The sequence below is a fragment of the Oryctolagus cuniculus genome, chromosome 16 (genome assembly GCF_964237555.1).
Source record: "Oryctolagus cuniculus chromosome 16, mOryCun1.1, whole genome shotgun sequence".
Classification (NCBI taxonomy): domain Eukaryota; kingdom Metazoa; phylum Chordata; class Mammalia; order Lagomorpha; family Leporidae; genus Oryctolagus; species Oryctolagus cuniculus.
The window spans coordinates 13,650,817-13,672,278 of NC_091447.1; the positions used below are offsets into that span (position 1 = coordinate 13,650,817).

General features: G+C 45.8%; 1 protein-coding gene and 1 long non-coding RNA gene across 2 annotated transcripts in view; one reads left to right on the forward strand and one right to left on the reverse strand.

The window, feature by feature from the left end:
- Window positions 1-21,462, forward strand: part of DNAH11 (dynein axonemal heavy chain 11) — a gene marked incomplete in the record, with an annotated part of 360,436 nt that overhangs the window by 82,416 nt on the left and 256,558 nt on the right. The window contains 3 exon segments of the mRNA XM_070059638.1: window positions 6,348-6,572; window positions 7,906-7,997; window positions 9,321-9,447. Coding sequence (XP_069915739.1) covers window positions 6,348-6,572; window positions 7,906-7,997; window positions 9,321-9,447 — 444 coding nt within the window.
- Window positions 4,633-21,462, reverse strand: part of LOC103349418 (uncharacterized) — a 33,348-nt gene continuing 16,518 nt past the window's right edge. Inside the window, exons 2-4 of the long non-coding RNA XR_517586.4 lie at window positions 9,355-9,439; window positions 6,483-6,622; window positions 4,633-5,882 (exon numbers count right to left, since the gene is read on the reverse strand). This is a non-coding gene — a long non-coding RNA (uncharacterized lncRNA). The remainder of the gene's footprint in view (window positions 5,883-6,482; window positions 6,623-9,354; window positions 9,440-21,462) is intronic.

The window sequence follows — 21,462 nt, forward strand, 5'->3', positions numbered from 1 at the left end:
TCACAGCAGAGTTTATTTAAAGAGATGAAAGAGGTAGTCCAGCCAGCACTGTGGTGCAGTGGGTTAAGCCACGGCTGGCATCCCCATGAGGGTGCTTGGTTCATGACCCAGCTGCTCTACTTCTGATCCAGCTCCCTGCCAATGTGCCTGGGACAAGCAGCAGAAAGATGGCCCAGGTGCTTGGGCCTCTGCACCCACATGGGAGACCCAGAAGCTCCTGGCTCCTGGCCTGGCCCTGGCTGTTAGAGCCATTTGGAGAGTGAACCAACAGCTAGAAGATACTCTCTCTCTCCCTCTCCCTCCCACCCCCTTCCTGTTTAACTCTGCCGTTCAGATAGACAGATATGTAGATCTTTCTTTAAAAAGAGGGAGAGATGCTACACACTCCAACAGGAGTGCAGGCAACCTCATGGGGCAGAATCACCACCCCCCCCCAGTTCAGTTGCCCCTGTATGGGACTAGGAACAGTGCCCTCATTGAATATGCAAATGAAGTAGAGTTTGGGCAGGGATCAGTGTGTGTGAGGATCTCTGGGAAGGCTTCATGGTGGCTCCCTGTGGAGCTCAGCACACATAGGTCCATCCTAGCATCTTGTGCATATCGTGGGAGTGAGGCCCAGGTGTCCTGTGGGAAGTGGGTGTGTCAAACCTGTTTGGAGGGGGTTGAGGTTTGAGTGGTGCAGGGCTGTGGCAAGGAGGCAGCTGACACCCTCCTAGCTCCTTTGTCCACTGTCTAGCTCCGTATCACAGGTACTTCCTGGACATACTGATTTCAGTTCCTTTGGATATACTCCAGTAATGAATTTGCTATATTATATAGTAATTGTTTTTAGTTTTCCGAGTAACCTCCATACTGTTTTCCATATGGCTGTATTAATTTATATCCCACAACAGTGCACAAGGGTCTCCTTTACTCTCTTGCCAACTCTTGTTTTTGCTCTTTCTTATAGTTTCACATCTTTTTAACTGTTGTGAAACTGCATCTCATTATGGTTTTTATTTTATTTCCCTGATGCTTAGAGATAAGCATTTTTCAATATATCTGCTGGCCATGTGTATGTCTAGGTTTTTAAATTAATTTATTTGAGAATCAGGGAGACACAGAGAGAGAGGGAGAGAGATTCCGTCTGCTGATTCACTTCCCAAATGCCTACAACAACCAGGGCTAGACTGTGGCTGAAGCCAAAGCTGGGAACTGGGAACAACCCAGCTGTGCCAGGAACCCAATTACTTGAGCCATCAGCAGGAAACTGAAGTTAGGAGCCAGAACTGGGAATTGAACCCAGGTGTTCCCAAGAGGAACTTGGGCACCATGACCACTATGCAAAGCACCTGCTCCCTGTGTGTTTACTGTTGCGAAGTGTCCACTTAGGTCATTTGTCCATCTGTTTTTGATGGAGTTATTGTCCTGTTTTGTCCAAGTTCCTTGCATTTCGGAAGTTAAGCCCTGAGCACAGGGATGGGTTTGCCCCCCATTTCCTCCCAAGGTGTGGTGGTCTCTCCACTCTGTTGTTCCCTTTGCTGCGCAGCTTTCTAGTTTGATGTCATTCCACTTGTTGATTTTGCATGTTGCCTGTGCCTCTGGGGTCACATCCAAGAAACCTTTGCCCAGACTGGTGCTGTGCAACATGCACTTCAGGCTGTCTTCTAGTGGTTTCAGGGTTTCAGCTCTGAGGTTTGAGTCTGTTTATCTTTTGGAGTCGCTTTGTGCATATGGTGTAAACTAAGTGTCCAGTGTCCAGCTCCTGTTTGTAGAGGTCTAGTTTCCCCAGCACCATTCACGGCAGAGATGAGCCTTCCTCCACCGTGTACCCTTGATACTTGTGTGTAAATGTGTGGGTTTATATCTGGGCTCTCCCTCCTATTCCTTTGGTCTCTCTGTGTCTGTTTATGCCAGTGTCATGCTGTTTTGATAACTATTGCTTTGGAAGCCAGGTGGTGGGAGTCCCCCAGCTTCGTCATCTTTGTTCAAGGTTGCTTTAGCTATTCAGGGTGTTCCGTGGTTCCTCAAAAACTTCAGTGTTTTTCTCCATTTCTGTGAAAAATGACATTGGGATTTTCATAAAGATTGCATTGATTCTGTAGATGGTTTTGGGATGTATGAATATTTTAACGTTAGTTCTTTCCACTCATAAACAAAGGGTATGAATTTACTGTGTGCTCTTCAATTTCTTTCATCAGTTTTTTTTTTTTTTTTTTTTTTTGGACAGGCAGAGTGGACAGTGAGAGAGAGAGACAGAGAGAAAGGTCTTCCTTTGCCGTTGGTTCACCCTCCAATGGCCACCGCGGCCGGCGCGCTGCGGCTGGCACACCATGCTGATCCGATGGCAGGAGCCAGAAACTTATCCTGGTCTCCCATGGGGTGCAGGGCCCAAGCACTTGGGTCATCCTCCACTGCACTCCCTGGCCACAGCAGAGAGCTGGCCTGGAAGAGGGGCAACCGGGACAGAATCCGGCGCCCTGACCAGGACTAGAACCCGGTGTGCCAGCGCCGCAAGGCGGAGGATTAGCCTATTGAGCCACAGCGCCCGCCCCATTGGTGTTTTATAGTTTTCAATGTATGTATCTTTCATCTTTTTGGTTAGATAGACACCTGAGCTCTTTTTTTTTTAATGCTATCCTGGGGCCAGTGCTGAGGAGTAGTAGGTTAAGCCTCTGTGTGTAGTTCCAGCATCTCATATGAGCACCAGTTCGTGTCCTGCTGCTCCACTTCCAAGCCAGCTTTTTGCTACCACCTAGAAAAGCGTTGGAAGATGGTCAAATTCTTGGGCCCGTGCACAGAGGTGGGAGACCAGGAAGAAGCTCCAGGCTCCTGGCTTCAAATCAGCCCAGTTTTAGCCATTGTGGCCATCTGGGGAGTGAACCAGTGGAAGACCTCTCTCTTTCTCTCTCTCTGTCTCTGTCTCTGTCTCTGTCTCTTTCTGTCTCTGTCTATAACTCTACCTCTTAGATAAAATCTAAAAAAAAAAAATGCTACCCTGAGTGGGATTGATTTCTTACTTTCTTTTTCTGATAGTTTGTGGTTAGTATAAAAAACACTGCTTATTTTAGCACGTTGATCCTGGTACCCTGTAACTTTAGTGAATCTATCATTTCTAACTTTTGTTATCGTTATCATTATGTATAAAGTTATGTCATCAACAGAGATAATTTATGTTATATTTTCCTACCTATCTGGAGGCCTTTTATTTTTTGCCTAAATGCTCTGGCTAGAATTTTCAGTGTTGTGTTCAATAGAAAGAGTGTGCATGGGCAAGTTTGTCTCATTCCAGGTCTTAGAGAAAAAGCTTTCAATTTTTTACTTAAGTATGGTGTTAGCTGTGGGATTTTCTTAGGTTTCCATGTGTTGAGGCACAGTCCTTCTATGTTAATTTATTGGGAGGTTTTTTAATCTGAAAGGATGTTGAACTTTTTCAAATGCTTTTTTAAAAAAGGCTTTTTATTTATTTGAAAGGCAGAGTTACAGAGGCAGAGAGAGAGGGGTCTTCTATCTGCTGGTTCACTCCCCAAATAGCCACAAACATCAGAGCTGGGTCAATCTGAAGCCACGAGCCAGGATCTTCTTCAGGTCTCACACATGAGTGCAAGGGCCCAAGGACTTGGACCATCCTCCACTGCTTTCCAAGGCCATAGCAGAGAGCTGGATCAGAAGTAGAGCAACCGGGACTCGAACTTGCTCCCACTTAGAATGCTGGCACTGTAGGCAATGGCCTTACCCAACATGCCACAACACAACCCCAAATGCTTTTTTTCAGGGGTGGGTTTAGTAGGATTATCATATGGTTTTTGTCCTTTAAATATGCTGTATCATATTTATTTATTTGCGTATGTTGAACCATCCTTGCATGCCAGGAATAAATTTCACTTGACCATGGTGAACAGGAGAGTGAGCCCAGATTCAATGCCACTGAATACAGTTTGCTAATAATTTGTTTAGCTTGCTTGCACTTGTGTCAATCAGGAAGGTTGGCCTATAGCATTCTCTTCTTGTAGTGACCTTGTCTGGCATAAAATGAGTTTGGTTCTACTTCAATTATTTGGAAGCGTTACTCAAACCTGGGCACTTTGATATGAGTGTGCCAAGTGGTGTCCTAACCATTATATCAAATGTCCACTCCTTTTATTTTGTTTGTTTTGCTATAACCATTTATTACTATAAATTTCCCTCTTAGAACTGCTTTTGCTGCATCCTATTAGTGTCAGAATAATGTGCTTCTATCTTTGTTTGTCTCAAGATATTTTTTAAATTTCCCTTTAATTTTTTTCTTAGACCCACTGGTTTTTAGGAGCATAATATTTAATTTTCACATATTTGTGCAAACTTATTTGAAATTCCACTTGTTACGTATTTCTGGGTTCATTCCATTATGTCCAGAAATGATACTTGACATGATTTCAGTGATTTTCAATTTTCTAGGACTTGTTTTATGGCCTGACCACTCCTGGAGAGCGTCCCAATGTACACCTGGAGCATGGGGCTTCTGCTGCTGTTGCATGAAATGTTCTGTCTGTGGCAGCTCCATTCTGTCTAAGATGCTGTTCAGTTCTGTTTCCCAGTGGATTTTCTGTCTGTCTGTTCTGTGCGTTTTGAAAAAGTAGAGTGTGGAACTCTGTTAATATTACTCTATTACAGCGTATCTTACTTTTCCAATCTATTAATATGCACTCATGCTGAGTGCACATATGAGCGTATTTCAAAAGGTTTGTGGAAAGTGGAATTAAAATAAGTATGTGTTTAAATCTATGAATAAGTTTTAAAAAATATGGCATCTTTGACCTTTGTGAAGACTCATATTGTTGAAATCGAATCTTTTTTTAAAAATTATGACTTTAGATTTTTCTCCAAGTTCTAAGTACTTAATGTGTATTTATTTATCCATTGATCATCCACTTGTACCAGACACCAGATGTGGGACCATTTGGACCCAGAGATACAAACACTTGTTCTCAAGGGCCTTGCACTTGAGTAGGGAGAACCCCTGAAGATTCCAAAGAGTTTAAGAAGAGACAGAGCCTCACAGATTGGGGAACATGGATGACAGCGAGGGCCATATAAGCCAATGGCCCTTACACTGAGCCTTGCAGGCAGAGCTGGCACTCAGCAACCTATGGTCATCAGCAAATGCATGTGGAGGCGATGGAGGCTCTATTAGAAGCATATTGGAATGCCAGGAAACACCTGACATTCACAAGTAATTGTAAGAGTTTAGGTTTCTTGGCATATAGAGTCTGTGTATGGGAATAGGGAGAAATAAGGCTGAGGGGGAGGTACAAGCACAGCATATTTGGTCTTAAATCCCAAGATTACAGTGTTGACACCTCTTTGGACATGAGAGATAAGAAAGGGAGAAGAGACAAACCGTTCAGAGGAAATTACAGCAATTATGACAGCATGGTTATTATTATTAGAGCAACTTAGGAAAAGAAAGGGCTGTAGCCTGAAGGACACACACACTGGAGTGTGTGTTGTGAGGGACAACAGGTGGGAAGTGGATCAGAGCTCTGCACAGGGGTCAGCCTGGAGCTGTAGGGGGTGGGGTCCTTGTGTCTTGAGCATCTGTGAGCTAAGGGCAGAAGCTGAGCAAGCTGGGAATAGAGCTTCGGAGGGGGCTGCCCTTGGTGAGCACAAGGAGCCACAACGAGGGCAGACCAGGAGTGGTCCGAGACGTTTCGGGAACAGGACCACGCAATGTGCAAAACACGAGTGGGCAGTGTTCACAGAACAGTCGGGTGGATTAGTGACCTAGATGAAGGAGAATGAGGTTTAGAGCCTGCGTGGTGACTTTCTGAGGTTTCCGCGTCACGGTGGTCAGACGTGCTGACCAGACTGCCTGGTAGTAAAGGGGGCCTTGCTGGTCCATGACTGTGGAGCTCAGTAGGAAACTGAAAGGAAAGACGACAAAGCGTGAGGGCCCAGCGCATGCGTGCGCATGGACATGCATGCACACACAGGTGTGCACACACACACACACACACACACAACCTTGGAATGATGAATAGCTGGGGACAAGACGAGAGTTATGAAAGAATACGCTTATTTCCTAAACCTGCACTCCAGTGCACAAATATTTTCTTTCTGCCTGCAAAGAGATGTACAGACTTTTTGCAGAAGACATTAAATGCAGCTGCTTATATTGATCTGTTTTCTTTGTGGAAAAATGTTAATGTGGATAAATATTTACTGCCATTAATTCACTCATTTGGCAAAAGTCTATCGAATGCCTGTTCCAGGTATTACGCTGCAGACCCAAGAATCCAGCAATAAACAGCACCGACAGGGTCCCACCCTGGTGGCGGGCACAGTCCACCTATTGAGCTGCTGTAGAAAATTATTGGCCTTTCTCGTAGGTTCAGTTGCAAACTCTTCTTCAAAGCAAGTATGTGGAATATTTCACAGAGCAAGTCTTAAGCTGGCAAAATAAATTAAACATAGCAGACTCAGTCATCTTTATGTGGATGGAAGTCCAGAGAACCTGGTCTCACCTGGAAAGCATTTTCGTGTGTTCAGAAGACATTCGAATCCAGCTCGTGACAGATGCCAGAAGATTCGATGGAGTAGACGCTGAATTTAAGGTTGGTCAAGGACTGGCTCCGTTTTATCATGGTAGGGTTTCTGGAACAGTCTGAAAGTTGTATGAAAATTCATGATTTTGGGTGCTATGTTTATAAAAATGGAATTTTATTTTTTTAATTTCAGCAAATAGAAGTCAAGAATCTTTTTTCTGTAAAGAACCAGGTAGTAAATATGTTAGGTTGGGCAGCCCCTTGGACAGGTACTCTGTGCTGCCATAGTACCGTGAAAGAAAACAGTACATAAATAAATGGGTGTGGCTACATAGCAATAAATATTTATAGATACTGAAATTTTTATTTCATATCATTTTTATATGTCACAAAATGTTGTGCTGCTTTTAATTTTTTTCAACCATGTAAATATGTGACAACTGTACTGAGTGATACAAGAACAAGCCCTGGCCTATGTCTACCCCATGGGCCATCAGTTGCCAACTCCTGAAGTAAGAAAGGTATAGAAATTTATCTTCATAAGGAAAAGGCTGGAAAGGGTACAAGCAATACTGCCAGTCTGTTTTTCCCTTTTCCATGAGAGTGCATGGAAAATGCACACAAAAAGGATAAATGATTTGAGAGACAGCCAAACGTAGTGGCTGAACCTTTTTTTATAGAAGTGAGGATTACAGTTTTTATTCTTTAGGGACAGGCATTTGGAACAGTGGATGAGGCATCACTTGGGACAGCCACATCCCAAGTTGGAGTGCTTGGGTTTGTGTCTCCTGCTTCCAGCGTCCTGCCAATGCAGGCCCTGGCAGGCAGTGCTGACGGCTCAAGTGGGTGGGTCCTTGCCACCCATGTGGGAGACCTGGCTGGAGTTTCAGGCTCCTGACTTCAGCCTGGTCTAGCCCTGCATGTTGTGGGACTTTGGGGAGTGTACCAGCAGATGGAAGACCTCTCTTCTCTGTCTCTCTGCCTTTCGAATAAGCAAAGATACATAAAATATTTACAAGATTTTCTCCTTTCTACCTAAAGCAGAACTCCTAGAAGTATTCTAATGTGTGTATCTTTTTGATGAAGGAAGAAGAGAGAGATTGTTTGTTGCTAATCTACACTTAGAGGTTCTAGGATCTTTCGCTCTCGCTCTCTCATTCTCTCTCTCAGTTTAGAATTTGGTGTGCACCCACGGTGATAGTAATACCTGTCCCATCTATTTCAGTAGAAACTGTGCTTTGAGTTGTTTTTGATCTTCTGTAAATGTAAAAGCAAAAAGGGGCACGAGTGTTGGGCATTTCTGGAAGTCTCCCTTGCCTTTTTTCTTTACTTTGTAATGGCCAAGCAGGTGAATATTTAGAGAATTCTAGTATTTACAGCTCCATGTTATCCTTTCATACAGGAGTTAATGTTCAAGACAGCCAGCATAAAAAATGTCTTAGAAGCAACATGCAGACCCAATCTCTATGAAAAGCTCAAAGATTTGCAGTACAGGTAAGGCTACACCTATGTAATGTGATCAATTCGCTGTAATTTCGTAAGATTTCTTTCGCTTACCTAGTAGTATTCAGTGCTGTGTTATTGTAGGTGTAACTTTACCCAGTCATTTTATAATTTTGTTGATAACTATCTAGTTGTGCTTGTCAGGTGGTACATGTCTATTGTGAGTTAATATAAGTAAACCCAAATATTTTTTATGTGTTTTGTAAGGATTACTAGAATAATAAAATTAGAAAATGCTGTTATCAGAAAATTGTCATGATTGACCAGTTCTCAGCAAACCATCCTGCAAATACTGGCTGTATACAGTCATTTTAAGCCCATTAGTTTGTGGGTACCTTTACTATTTATGGGGAGTTACTCTTCGAGAGCATATTAGCCCATGAAACCTTGTCCCAAGAGCCATTTTTAAAGTGATTTTCGTATTTAATCTCTCATGAGTTGTCATAAAAGTGGGCTGGCAGATCAGCTACTAAAATGAAAGGTTGAGGTGGAATTATGATGGCTTTTTATTGCAAGGTTGGACGATACAGATTAAAGTATCTATGACATAAGCAAAACCATTTCATAATCTGGGTATTTGAGGGCCTGCAAGGGTACATTTCTAGGGAAGTTAATTCTGTTGGGGAGCCAGCGATCCCTGGGGCTCTGCCTCTAGGTCATCTCTGCTCCATCAAGGACAATCAAGTGGAACTGAATCTGGATCTTGGATTCCTCTGAGCAGGAGAGCCTCTTGTGTTCTGTATGTTTTCAGTGTGACTCTAAGCCAGTGATGTCACACCTGTGCATTCAGCGCAGAGGCAGGGCGATGCCAAACCCAGTCTGCTCTTAGACTGATTAGAAGTGTCATTAAGGAAAGTGATGAGTGACATACACCAAAGTCTGGACTATATTTAACCTCAACGAATGGGGTGTGTTTGCATCTCCCACTTGGCATGACTTGTATACTTCCAAAAGTTCACAGAAGAATAAAATTAAGAGACAAGTCTGTTAGTTCAGAGAACTTGGAAATCCATGCCTACGAGAGCATCTTCAAAAAGCTCATGGAAAATCATATCATGAAAACACGATGCCTGGATTCCAGCTGCTTTTGCACCAAAATAAGCATGTCTTTTCACACTGCCTTTCTATGAATTTTTGCAGTCCTCTTGGGTTAGCGGAAGGCAAGATGGTGACATCAAAAGAGGAGGTGGCTACCTGTTAATCAGGGAGTTTATTGTGATAGATGGGACACGTGGCAGGTGCTGGCTTGGTTTTGTTGAAGTTTTAATGACCAAATGGGCAAAAGAGGCTTAAAAAGATTTTTCATTCCTACAGGCTTTCTCTTTGTGAAAAAGCTCTCGCTGAATACCTGGAAACGAAGCGTATGGCTTTTCCTCGCTTCTACTTCATCTCTTCCGCCGATTTACTTGACATTCTTTCAAAGGGAGCTCAGCCTAAACAGGTAAAAAGAAAAAAAAAAAAAAAGATTTCAGAAGTCTCGGATTATACTGTGTGAGCTAAGGAATGTCCCAGTTTCTCTCTCATTGTCAGATGCCATCTGTTACCTTCCGTGTGCCAGGAACTAGAAAATCTGCAGTTACAATTCTTGCTGCAGCCACACGGGGATGTCAGGGAGGCTGTGTACCAGGAAGGGGGATGAGTAACACCCTGGGCTCCGGGAAGCGGGGAGGATGTGCTACCTGTAAGGCTCGAGGTCCTAAAAGATGCCACCGAGGAAAAAAAAAAATACTGGCTCTAAATTTCCCATAGTTCCAGAGCAAGGGCTGGGACATCCCCTGCCCGTAGCTTTCTTGGGGAGAACGGGTCACTTGGTAGGATGGGATCCTGGCTGGCGCCTCCCTTCTTCTCCCTCGGTTCCAGAGTAGCCGTCACAGTTGCCGCATGGGACTGCTCGTCAGGGCTCTTAGAGTTGGGTTTGTATCATTTCAGACTTGATCCTCAAACCTGCCAGCTGTCTCCCACTTGTCCAAAAATCGACACCCCCTCGCCTGCTGATTGCCGTGTCAACCTTTAAAGGAAATACAAGCAGGTTTTTGTCTTTTGTCACCCGAAGGCTCGGATCAGAGGCAGACTTTGTCCACATCCCACATCAGTGGTTCCTACATACTTTGAGAGGATGTTGGCTTCGCTCCGCGCTGCTCAGCTGCTCCCCCTCGTTTATCTATCATAGTTGTTGGGTGCAGGCGGTTGCTTCCAGCGTTGACTGCGATCATAGATGATCTGGAAACTGAAGCTTGGCCATGATCCCTGTGGTGTCTCCTCTGTGTTCCTCTTCTTGGAGAGCTCCCCTTTCTCTGGCTGTGTTCATGCTGTTTTCTTTGGGATGAGTCTCTTCATGCTGTGGTTTCCTGAATTTTGCTGTTCTTTGGATACAGCATTTATCTTGACGATCTTTCTCTCATTCATCTTTGAATTTTTTTTTTGTTTGAGATACAGAATTACACACAGAGAAAGGGAGAGACAGAGAGGGAGGTCTTCTATCCGCTGGGTCACTCCCTAGATGGCCACAATGGCAGGAGCTGCACCAATCCGAAGCCTGGAGCCAGGAGCTTCTTCTGGGTCTCCCACGCAGGTGCAGGGGCCCAAGAACTTGGGCCATCTTCCACTGTTTTCCCAGGCCAGAGCAGAGAGCTGGATTGGAAATGGAGCAGCCAGGACTCAAACCAGTGCCCCATGGGATGCTGGTGCTGCAGACAGAGGCCTAGCCTGATAGACCACAGCGCCAGCCCCTCTTGTTCATCTTTTAGCCTTTGGCCTACATTCAGTTGGGTGGCTATTCCTGTCATTGATAACACAAGTGCAGGCTGGTTATTAATAACAGAAGAGGTGGCCAACTTTGGCAACCTGAGGGTCACAGCCCAGAGACCATGTTAAACGTTCATCATAACTTATGGATGACTTTGAAATAAAACCCTTCTGATTGTAGACCAAGAATCCCCTAGACCCCTATACCCGTCTCTTACATATTTGGGTAACACATGACTGAGTACTTTCAAAAGTGAAGAATTTCAGACCCAGGAGTCCACATCCACTCCAGTAATGCGATGGGGATGTCATTGGTACCAGCATCTGGCCCCTCCACCTCTGGTGACCCTGTGAGGTACAGGGTGTGTCCCTAACCCAAGTGCTCATTCCTGGTGACCTGTCAGATCCAAATTTCACAGTGCAAGATGAGTTTTTCAAGTCTGAGTTAAAAGAGAGACGCATACATGTATAATGGGGATGCCCTTCTGTTTCTGAGCCATATCCTATAACCATAATAAACACAGTACTAATCGTATGAAACAACCACAGTGAAACTGTTGGATTTTTCTCCATTTGTTAATTCCCTTCTGCCCTGCTCGATGTCCTTACCCTGAGTAGGGGGCTCCTTTAGACATCTTGGATAGGTGTGGTCATTTTCTTTTCTTAGTAGAGGATAAATCTCTCACTCTGTGTCTCCCTCTCTCTATAACTCTGCTTTTTAAATAAATAAATTTTTAAAAAGATAAATGAGCAAAACACCAACCTCAGCAAGGTCCAGCTGGAAATTCCGGCCCAGCTTCATGTCCAGGCCATGATCTCACATCAGAACTTGGAGTCCAGAGGAAGGCATTGATTCTTTCATTCCCCTCCCACCTTGTTTATCAAGGGGAGAGGCTCAAGGATGGGACCTTTCTGTGGCTGCCCTGTCTTATGCTTGCTCCTGCTCCTTGGACCAGCATTGACAGTCAATTTTTGTCACCCTCTATGGCCAGGGTACACACATTGGTCTCACGGGGGACACACTTGTAAGTCCTCAGGAACCCAGGGGACCTCTCCGGGGATGGATGCAGCAGAGCCAAGTTGACCTTATCTCTTCCAGTTCTTGACCTTGGCAGTAACCAATTTCCTGGTTGCGTCTTGTTCCTCCTTGTCCGCCTATGCGGCTATGCAAACCAGGGACACATCGACTGTTCACTTCCTGCAGGCACCTGTGGTTTCTCTGAGTTGCCAGCGTGGGGCAGAGGGCATTTCTTCCGATTTCCTTCAAGGAATGAGGAAAATAGGGCAGCTTTCCCTACAATGCTTTGGGCTGAGAACTCACAGCTATGCGGGTGCCCTCCTATCCTCTCTCTGTAGTACTTTCTAGAGAAGGTGGACAAGGGTAGGGTGTTGAGATGTCTCTTACCAGACCTGTTGGAATGAACCCCTCCCCACCCATGCCTACTCTCTTTACAAGGTGCATATCCTAGTGCCTCTTTGACCTTATTTTTCTTCTATTTTCTTTTAAAGATTTACTTTTCATTTATTTGAAAGGCAGAGTTACAGAGAGACAGGAGGAGCCAGAGAGAGAGGTTTCTTTTTTTTTTTTTTTTTTTTTTTTTGACAGGCAGAGTGGACAGTGAGAGAGAGAGACAGAGAGAGAAAGGTCTTCCTTTTGCTGTTGGTTCACCCTCCAATGGCCGCCGCGGCTGGCGCGCTGCGGCTGGCGCACCGCGCTGATCCGATGGCAGGAGCCAGGAGCCAGGTGCTTTTCCTGGTCTCCCATGGGGTGCAGGGCCCAAGCACCTGGGCCATCCTCCACTGCACTCCCTGGCCACAGCAGAGAGCTGGCCTGGAAGAGGGGCAACCGGGACAGAATCCGGTGCCCCAACCGGGACTAGAACCCAGTGTGCCGGCGCCGCTAGGCGGAGGATTAGCCTAGTGAGCCGCGGCGCCGGCCCGAGAGGTTTCTTTCCACTGGCTCATTCCCCAGATGGCCGCAGTGGCTGAGGCTGGACCGGACTGATGCCACGAGTTTCTTCCAGGTCTCCCTTGTGGGTGGTGGCAGCCCAAGCATGGGAGCCATCTTCTGTTGCTTTCCCAGGCCATTAGCAGGGAGCTGGATCAGAAGTGGAGCAGCCGGGACACAAACTGGCACCCACATGGGATGCCAGCATTGAAGACAGCAGCCTTACCTGCTGTGCCACAGTGCTGGTGCTAGAGGGACGCATCCCTCAGTGTGTTCCTGTTACCAGTTCTCCGCCCCCTCCTTTCAGATCTTCAGAAAATGCCTCATGCCTTAGCCAAACGCCGTGTTGATGCACAGTGGATGCATCTCTGATGCTAGCTCTTTTTCAGATTTCCAGGGTGTGCCCTTTAAAGCTTTTTTTTTTTTTTTTTTTTTTTTTTTTTTTTTTTAAATTTTCACAGCATGATTGCCGTATTTGACAAAACAGTGTCTTGTTTATTATCCACGTAGCTTGCCATGGTCATCCCCTCGCCTATCTCATTTAGAGTGTTGTCATCATGAAATCTAACTCCTTGAATTTAAGGTACCTTACTCAGTACTAGTGTTGGTACCGCTGCTTAATGAACAGCTAGATAATATGTCAAAAAGATAGTAAATTGTGATGAGGCCGAGAGTTGGAATCAGCCTCGAGAGCTCCAGAATCACTCGCAGCTTTGCTCATGAATGCCAGCAGCAGTTGGTTTGCATCATGCTAACACAAGAGGCGAATGTTTCTGCAAGCTAGAGGGATCCAGCCTTGTGAGTGTATTGTGGACACGGGGCTCAGTTCTCTTGTTTTAAAGATTTATTTATATATTTGAAAGTAAGAATTACATAGAGGAGAGGCAGAGAGAGAGAGAGAGAGAGAGAGAGAGAGAGAGAGAGAGAGGGAGGGAGGGAGGGAGGGAGGGAGGGAGGTCTTCCATCCAATGGTTCACTCCCCAGTTGGCCGCAACGGCCAGAGCTGTGCCGCTCTGAAGCCAGAAGCCAGGAGCTTCTTCCTGGTCGTTCATGTGGGTGCAGGGGCCCAAGGACTTGGGCCATCTTCTACTGCTTTCTCAGGCCATGGCAGAGAGCTGGATCAGAAGAGGAGCAGCTGGGACTAGAACCAGCGCCCATATGGGATGCTGGCACTTCAGGCCAGGGCATTAACCCGCTGCGCTACAGTGCCGGCCCCAGGGGCTCAGTTCTCTTGACCTGCTGGCTGTTAAGGGATTTGATTACTGATACATTTTGAAATTTTGACAAGATCCGTTATTTTGACCTGTGCTCAACATGTGGTTTGTTTGAGATCTTCCCGTGACCCTACTTAAAATCTCAATGATTAAAATTTGCGTCTCCTGCTATCACACTGTTCCTAAAGGTTCATCATTAGACAAAGTTGCCAGTACCTATCCAAGAGTGACTCACTGGGGCAGGGGACTTAGAAGTCAAGGGCGTTGGTGTCATCTCCAGCTGTTGCCTCTGCCCTGGAAGACACAGCTGTGCTGAGTCTCTGTGAGTGTTGAATTCTTGGTCACTGACCGGGAGTAGTTGGTGCTTCGAGCAGGCAGGGCAGATGGCAGTGGCCCTGCTGCACCCTCTCCCCCTCTTTGCACTGGCAGAGTCAAACCACCAGACAGGGCTCCTCCACGCACGCCTCTTGGGCTAAGGTTCCTGAAAGCACTCCCTGGAGTGTGACCGAGAGAACATGGCAACCGCCACTCGCAAATGAACAATGCGGCTTCCCCATTGAAGGCGCGCTCTGTGGGCAGATAACTCAGCTTGACATCTTGTGAATGACTGGAATTCTTCAGGCCCCCTCCTCTCCCTGCCCGCGCTGGCATTGGCGCTCCCTGTAGGGGTGTTGCCCCGCGTGAGAGTTCCTGCAGTGAGCCATGGCATTTGATGGCCTGAACGCACCAGCCAGGGAGGTCCTATCCAACCACTGTCCCCATTCGGGGAGCACAGTTGCCCCATTTTACATGCTAGAGTTGGGATGTCAGAGTGATGAACTGGATGGGTCTCAAACGCCTTTGGTGATGCTGAGCTGTAGATAAGCTTGGCTAAGGTCAGCTGTTGAAGGTTTTTTCCCCCTGAAATTCAGCCTCACCTTCCAAGGGCACGGATTATTTTAAGGACTGTGCTGCTTAACTTGAGTGGTGAAACTCTCTGATAGTTGCCATGGAGACGAAACTGAAAGGTATGCTTGCAGGACTTGTGGCCCTGGTGTAAGAGTTTACGGGCAACTGGCCTGAAGCCCTTCTATAATTCAGTATCCAGTTCTATGGTTACTTTTTTGGCTTCTTAGAAGAACATCCGTGTATTTTTCAGTTGCACTGGAGTAGTGGATAAAGTCTGACCAGATGATATCAGCTGACCTTTCCAGGTTGTTAGACTTGTCCAGCCCTTCAAACAGCGAACAGTTGCGGGTAGTTAAGATGTGTTTAACTAATGAGGTGAAATATCTTTCTGTCCTAGAGGTACTTGCAAGTTTCCCTTCTATAGTCTCCTCTGAGCTCTTTAACTTCTCCATGGTTGCACCTGTACTAAAGAAAGACATTCAGGGTTGCAGTGCAGTCAACACCATCTTGTTGGAGCTGGCACTGTGGCACCAGCATCCCACATGGGCTCTAGTTCGAGTCCTGGCTGCTCCATTTCCCATCTACCTCCCTGCTAATGACATGGGAAAGCAGTAGAAGATGGCCCAAGTCCTTGGGCCCCTGCATTCATGTGTGAGACCTGGAAGAAGTTCCTGGCTCCTGACTTCAGATCAGTCCAGCTCTGGCTGTTGTGGCCATTTGGGGTGTGAACCAGTGAATGAACAACCCACCTCTCTCTCTCTCTCTCTCTCCCCCTCTCCCTCTCTGTCTGTAACACTGCTTCTGAAGTAAATCAATCTTAAAAAAAAAAAAAAAAACACATACCTTTTTTCAAAGATTTACTACAAAGCAAATAATGTCAAACATCTCATGAATAAAATTTTGATACTAATTGGGTATCTAAAGCACAGTATGTTGCAAGTGGTAGGTTACAGAAAAATGCTACAATTAATTTCACCTGTTTTTAAATTTGTTTCTGACTGGTGTTACCGCGGCTGCTAGAAATTTGCTGCTGTGGAAACTGAGGCCACATGCATTTGACAAACGATAAGATCAGAAATAAACACGGTCATGTTCACATCAAGGCGTTGCCCTTCACGGGTGTCAGCACCAGTCTCCATAAAAGGAAACCTGCCCACTTGCAGATGAGACAGATGGCACTCAGCTGAGACCTCTAATAGCCTGTGAATATTGGCAAGCTGAAAGGTGCTTGTGCGAAGTGGGCTCCCTTGTAGGTGAGAAAGAGCCCTGCTGGGTTTACAGGAGCAGAGAGCAGATCCCACATTCCCGCGAGCACAGTGCTGTGGTCTTATTTGTCAGTTATTTATTCATTAATGCATTCGCTTGTTTATGTGGAAGGCCCAGTGACACAGAGAAGGGCAGACAGAGGTGAGATCTTTTATCTGTTGGTTCAGTGCCCCCATTCCCCCGCAACAGCCAGGGCTGGGCCAGGCCGAAACAAGGAGCCAGGAACTCCATCTGGGTCTCCCACGTGGTGGCAGGGACCCAAGTGCTTGGGCCATCATCTGCTGCCCCTCCCCCCCTGATTAATTAGCAGGAAGCTGAATTGGAAGTGGTGTGGCCAAGATCGGAACTGGCATTTGATACGGGATGTGTACATCCCAGGCAGTGGCTTACCCACTGCACCAAATACCCGCCCTCAATGTGTGTGTGTTTAATATTTTTTTGTTTGTTTGAAAGGCAAAGTAACAGACACAGAGAGAAAGAGATCTTCCATCTGCTGGTGCACTCCCCATTTGGCCTCAGTGGCTGGAGATGAGCCAGGCCATAGCCAGAAGCCTAGTACTCCATCCAGATTTGCCATGTGAGTGGCAGGGGTTCCAGTATTTTGGGCCACTTTCTGCTGCCTTCCAGGTGCATTAGTAGGGAGCTGGATCAGAAGCAGAGCAGCCAGGACTCGAATGAATGCTCAGATATGGCTCACTGTTGCATCTTAACTCACTGCGCCACAATGACTGTCCCATCCAGTGTGTTTTTATAGGGTGCCTCCATTTGGTTATCTGCATGGCACAGTGAGTGGGTCAGACCCAGGGGGATGAAGCTCGGTTATCATTCACAGTGTGCCACAGTCTACCCTGGCACAAGACTTTTTTTTTTTTTTTAATTTATTTGACTGGTAGAGTTAGAAAGACAGAGAGAAAGGTCTTCCTCCCATTGGTTCACTCCCCAAATGGCCACTATGGCTGGTGCTGCGCCAATCCGAAGCCAGGAGCCAGGTGCTTCCTCCTGGTCTCCCATGCGGGTACAGGGCCCAAGCACTTGAGCCATCCTCCACTGCCTTCCCGGGCCACAGCAGAGAGCTGGACTGGAAGAGGGGCAACCAGGACAGAACCCGGCGCCCATATGGGATGCCAGCGCCGCAGGCGGAGGATCAACCAAGTGAGCCACAGCGCTGGCCCAGGATGTTTTTCTTTGGATGACAAAGAGAAGAAAAAAAAAATCTGAAAATGCAGGTGGTTAATTGCAAGTGTGCAAAGATTAGTGAGTTTTAGTTGAACTGAAATCAATTTTAAAAATTCTGTCTTCTCTAGTGGAGGCAGAAATCTAGGGAATAACAGGTGCCTAAGAAGGAGGACAGGATTGCCTCTAAGTTCAGGATGCAACTGAGGAAGGGGCAGGAAAAAGGCCAGAAAAAGAAACACACGTGGAAGACAGCCTTGGCTTTGGCCATCAGAGCATTGGCTCTGCTTATCTGCAGCTGAATTGCGAGGGATCGAAGCTGCTCATAAAAATACAGCTTGTGAAAAGAAACTGATAGGGGCAAGCCACTTGACCTGGTACAGCTTCTCAGATTATCTTCTTTTAATTGGATGCCTTTGTATAAGGATAGCCATATACTTCGAGGTTTAGACATTCACAATGTGATAACTTTGAGCATCTAGGTTATTTTTCTTTGTTTGAAAGATTTATTTGTTTATTTGAAAATCAAAGTTAGGGAGAGATCTTCCATCTGCTGGTTCCCTCCCTAGATAGCCATAACAGCAGGGGCTGGGTCAGGCCAAAGCCAGGAACCAGGAACTTCGTTTGGTTCTCCCATGTGGTGGCAGGGGCCCAAGTACTTGGGCCATCTTCCTCTGCTTTCCCAGGCCATTAGCATTGAACTTGATCAGCAGTGGAGCAGCCAGGCGCCCATGTGGGATGCTGGCATTGCAGGCGGCAGCTTTACCCAATACTCTATAATGCCAGCCTCAGCACATCTAGTTTTTAAATACATGTCAAACATTGTATATCCAGTGGGTTGGAAATTATTCTTGATTTTTCTTCAAAATGGTTAATGTGTCGTTAATCACAAATTCTGGTAATGATATATGTATCCCCACCCCCGTTTTGCAGATATGTTACTGCTTGTTAGAATTCAACTGTAGCTCCTTCATTGAAATTCTCTTCATAGCCAATTTTTAAATTGTGTGACAGCACCAACATTATAATGTGGGATTAAAGTAAAATGTCATTTTAATGTTAGGAGATCCATCAAATTAAATGTTATACTTGTGGGGTCCTGCCAGAAAGGGATCCGAGGCCCTTCTGTTGAATCTAAAACTGTTTTGGTCTTGGCTTTGGTTGAAGCTTTGGTTTGCTGTCTTTCGATAAAGGTTGCTCAGTTCCAGCTTAAATCCAGTGGATGGAGCTTCCAGCTATAATAGATGGGCTTTTAACAGAGTACTGGTTCTTCTGGGACCAACTAGAGAAGCTGGATGAAATGTTTAACTAAGTCGGTTTTAAGACACTGAAGAGCATTTAAGGAGTATTGAAAGGAAGCCAAGATTTCCAGGGCTAATCTGAGCAGACAGAAAGCTGGAGAGATTTGCTTGGCGTTCCTCACTGCTTTTCCCCTTGAGGCCTTTAATGATTGGTGGATGTGGCCAAGAGTCTGAGAAGCAAAGCAAGTTTTCATCAGGCCCTGGAACTTGAAAGCAAGAGAAGATAAAATAAACCCTGAAGTTCCGGCCCCGCTAAGGATGATGTTGGCTAGGGAATCCAACAATTAGAAATGAATCTAAGGTCAGTTGGATATAAAAGCACTGGACTGGGGGAAAGGGAGATCTACTCGCTCCTCTATCTAAAAATCTAGTCCAGGCGATGTAGATCTCAATGGGGGAGGTAAAATGATGGCAAGACACATGCACATGAGGGAGGACAGCGTCGTGATCTTGGGACAAGCAAAGATAAATTGGACATTGAAGCATTAACTGGAAAGGAAGTATTTTATGAATCTGAACAACTTTGCTTTATCAAAAGGTACTGTTAAGAGACTAACGCAACCCACAAAGTGGGAAAGAGTGTTTGCAATACATGATGAAAGAAACAAGACTCATATCCAGATAGATTAAGAACTCCTACAAAGAAAGAGATGGGCAATCCAATAGAAAAGTGAACAGAATGCTTTAGCAGACACTTCTCAAGATGTTTTAATGGCTCATAAGCATTTAGAAAGTGAAAAATCACAGTAAGAATTCCAATTCTGCTTCTGGTCAGGGTGGAATAATTGGATTTACTCTTGGACAAAATATATAAAACTACCACCTTCCAGATGCTGGACATCAGGCACTGGGGGATAGTGGCTCATCTCGGACAGGAAGTAGTGGAGCAGTCTCTGTGTCCCAGTTTGCAGCCTTGAACGACTTCACAGACCTTGAAACCCGAAGGGGAACCCAGACAGGGTTGCAGGTGGCTGGAGTTTGCAGAGCAGAATACTGGAGAGGAAAGAGCTGGAGAGATAGAAAGAGCGGAAGAGCCAGAGGCTAGTGGAGGGCTCCTTAATATACTCACCAAGGTGCTACTTAGAGCCTGTACGTGAAGAAGCCACCCAACAAGGGGAAGGGATGTGTAACATTAGAGGGCACAGTGTTCCTGTGGGGCTAGCAATCATGCCTGTTTCCTCAACTAGACTGGGAACCTTTATAATCTGGGAGTAGAGTGCTGAAAAGGTCTTGCCTGGTAGTGAGGACTAATTAACCTTCAATCAGAAAACTGCTCTCATCCTACCAAACAGATCTTAACAGCAAGATCAATAGGATCCAACCATTTCCAAGTAATTTAGCTGCATTTTAGTAATAAAAAAACTAAGAATGCTGGAATCAGAATCTGTAATAAGCAGAATGAAATTGACAACATTATCAGACATGTGGAGAAGCAGGAATATTAAGATACAGCTTAATAAATCAAACCTGACCCAGATGTTAGAATTGGCAGGCATGGATGTTAAAAGTTACTATTATCTATATTCCATAAGTTAAAAAGTCAAGTAGAAATATGGAAAAGAAGCAAGACTATTCTGTATGTTTGGACTTTGTGAGATGGGAGACAGGATTAAGAAAACATTACTTTAAAAAAATGGGTGCCAGGTTCTAGTCCCGGTTGCTCCTCTTCTAGTCCAGCTCTCTGCTATGGCCTGGGAAAGCAGTGGAGGATGGCCCAAGTGCTTGGGCCCTGTACCCGCATGGGAGACCAGGAGAAGGCACCTGGCTCCTGGCTTCGGATCAGCGCAGCACCGGCCATAGCGGCTATTTGGGGAGTGAACCAACAGAGGGAAGACCTTTCTCTCTGTCTCTCTCTCTCACGCACACTGTCTGTAACTCTACCTGTCAAAAAAAATAAATGAAAATCTTAAAAAAAAAAAAAAAAAAGCCGAGAGTTTTCCAGAGTGGGGAATTTAGCTTCACATTTAAGATGCCAGTGGGGGCGCCAACATCCTACATCAAGTACCTGGGTTCCAGACTCCATTCTGACTCCTGATTCCAGCTTCCCGCAAGTGTGGACCCTGGGAAGTGGCAGTGACGCCTCTAGTGCTTGGTCTTCACTACTGATGTGGGAGATGCGGGTTGAGTTGTGAGCTCCCAACTCTGGCTCCCCTGCTGTTGTGAGCATGTGTGAGTGAACCAGTAAATGGGAGCCCTTTTTCCCTTCCATTAAAAGGAAAATATTTTTAGATTTTTTTATTTTACTATTTTATTTATTTATTTTTGACAGGCAGAGTGGATAGTGAGAGAGAGAGACAGAGAGAAAGGTCTTCCTTTGTTGTTGGTTCACCCTCCAATGGTCGCCACAGCTGGCGCGCTGCGGCCGGCGCACCACGCTGATCTGAAGGCAGGAGCCAAGTGCTTCTCCTGGTTCCCCATGGGGTGCAGGGCCCAAGGACTTGGGCCATCCTCCACTGCCTTCCCGGGCCACAGCAGAGAGCTGGCCTGGAAGAGGGGCAACCGGGACAGAATCCGGCACCCCGACCGGGACTAGAACCCAGTGTGCCGGCACCGCAAGGCGGAGGATTAGCCTAGTGAGCCGCGGCACCAGCCACTATTTTATTTTTAATTGAATTTAAAATATTTTATTCTTAAAATTTTTTAAGAAAAACAGCAGCCAAAATTTTTCCAAATTGATGAAAAGTGTCCATTTCCAGATTTGAGAAACACAATGAGCTCATACAAAGGAAACGTGAAGAAAGCTATGCCACATCACTCATGTTGGTCAAAACCAATGCAAAGGAAAGAAACCTCAAGGCCATCTGTGAAGCCACAGTACAAATACGTACAAAGGAACAAGCACAATGATGGGGGTGGCTCCTTATACCACAAGCCCAGTGCTGTGAGTCATGTATTCACATATCCATATATAAACACATGAA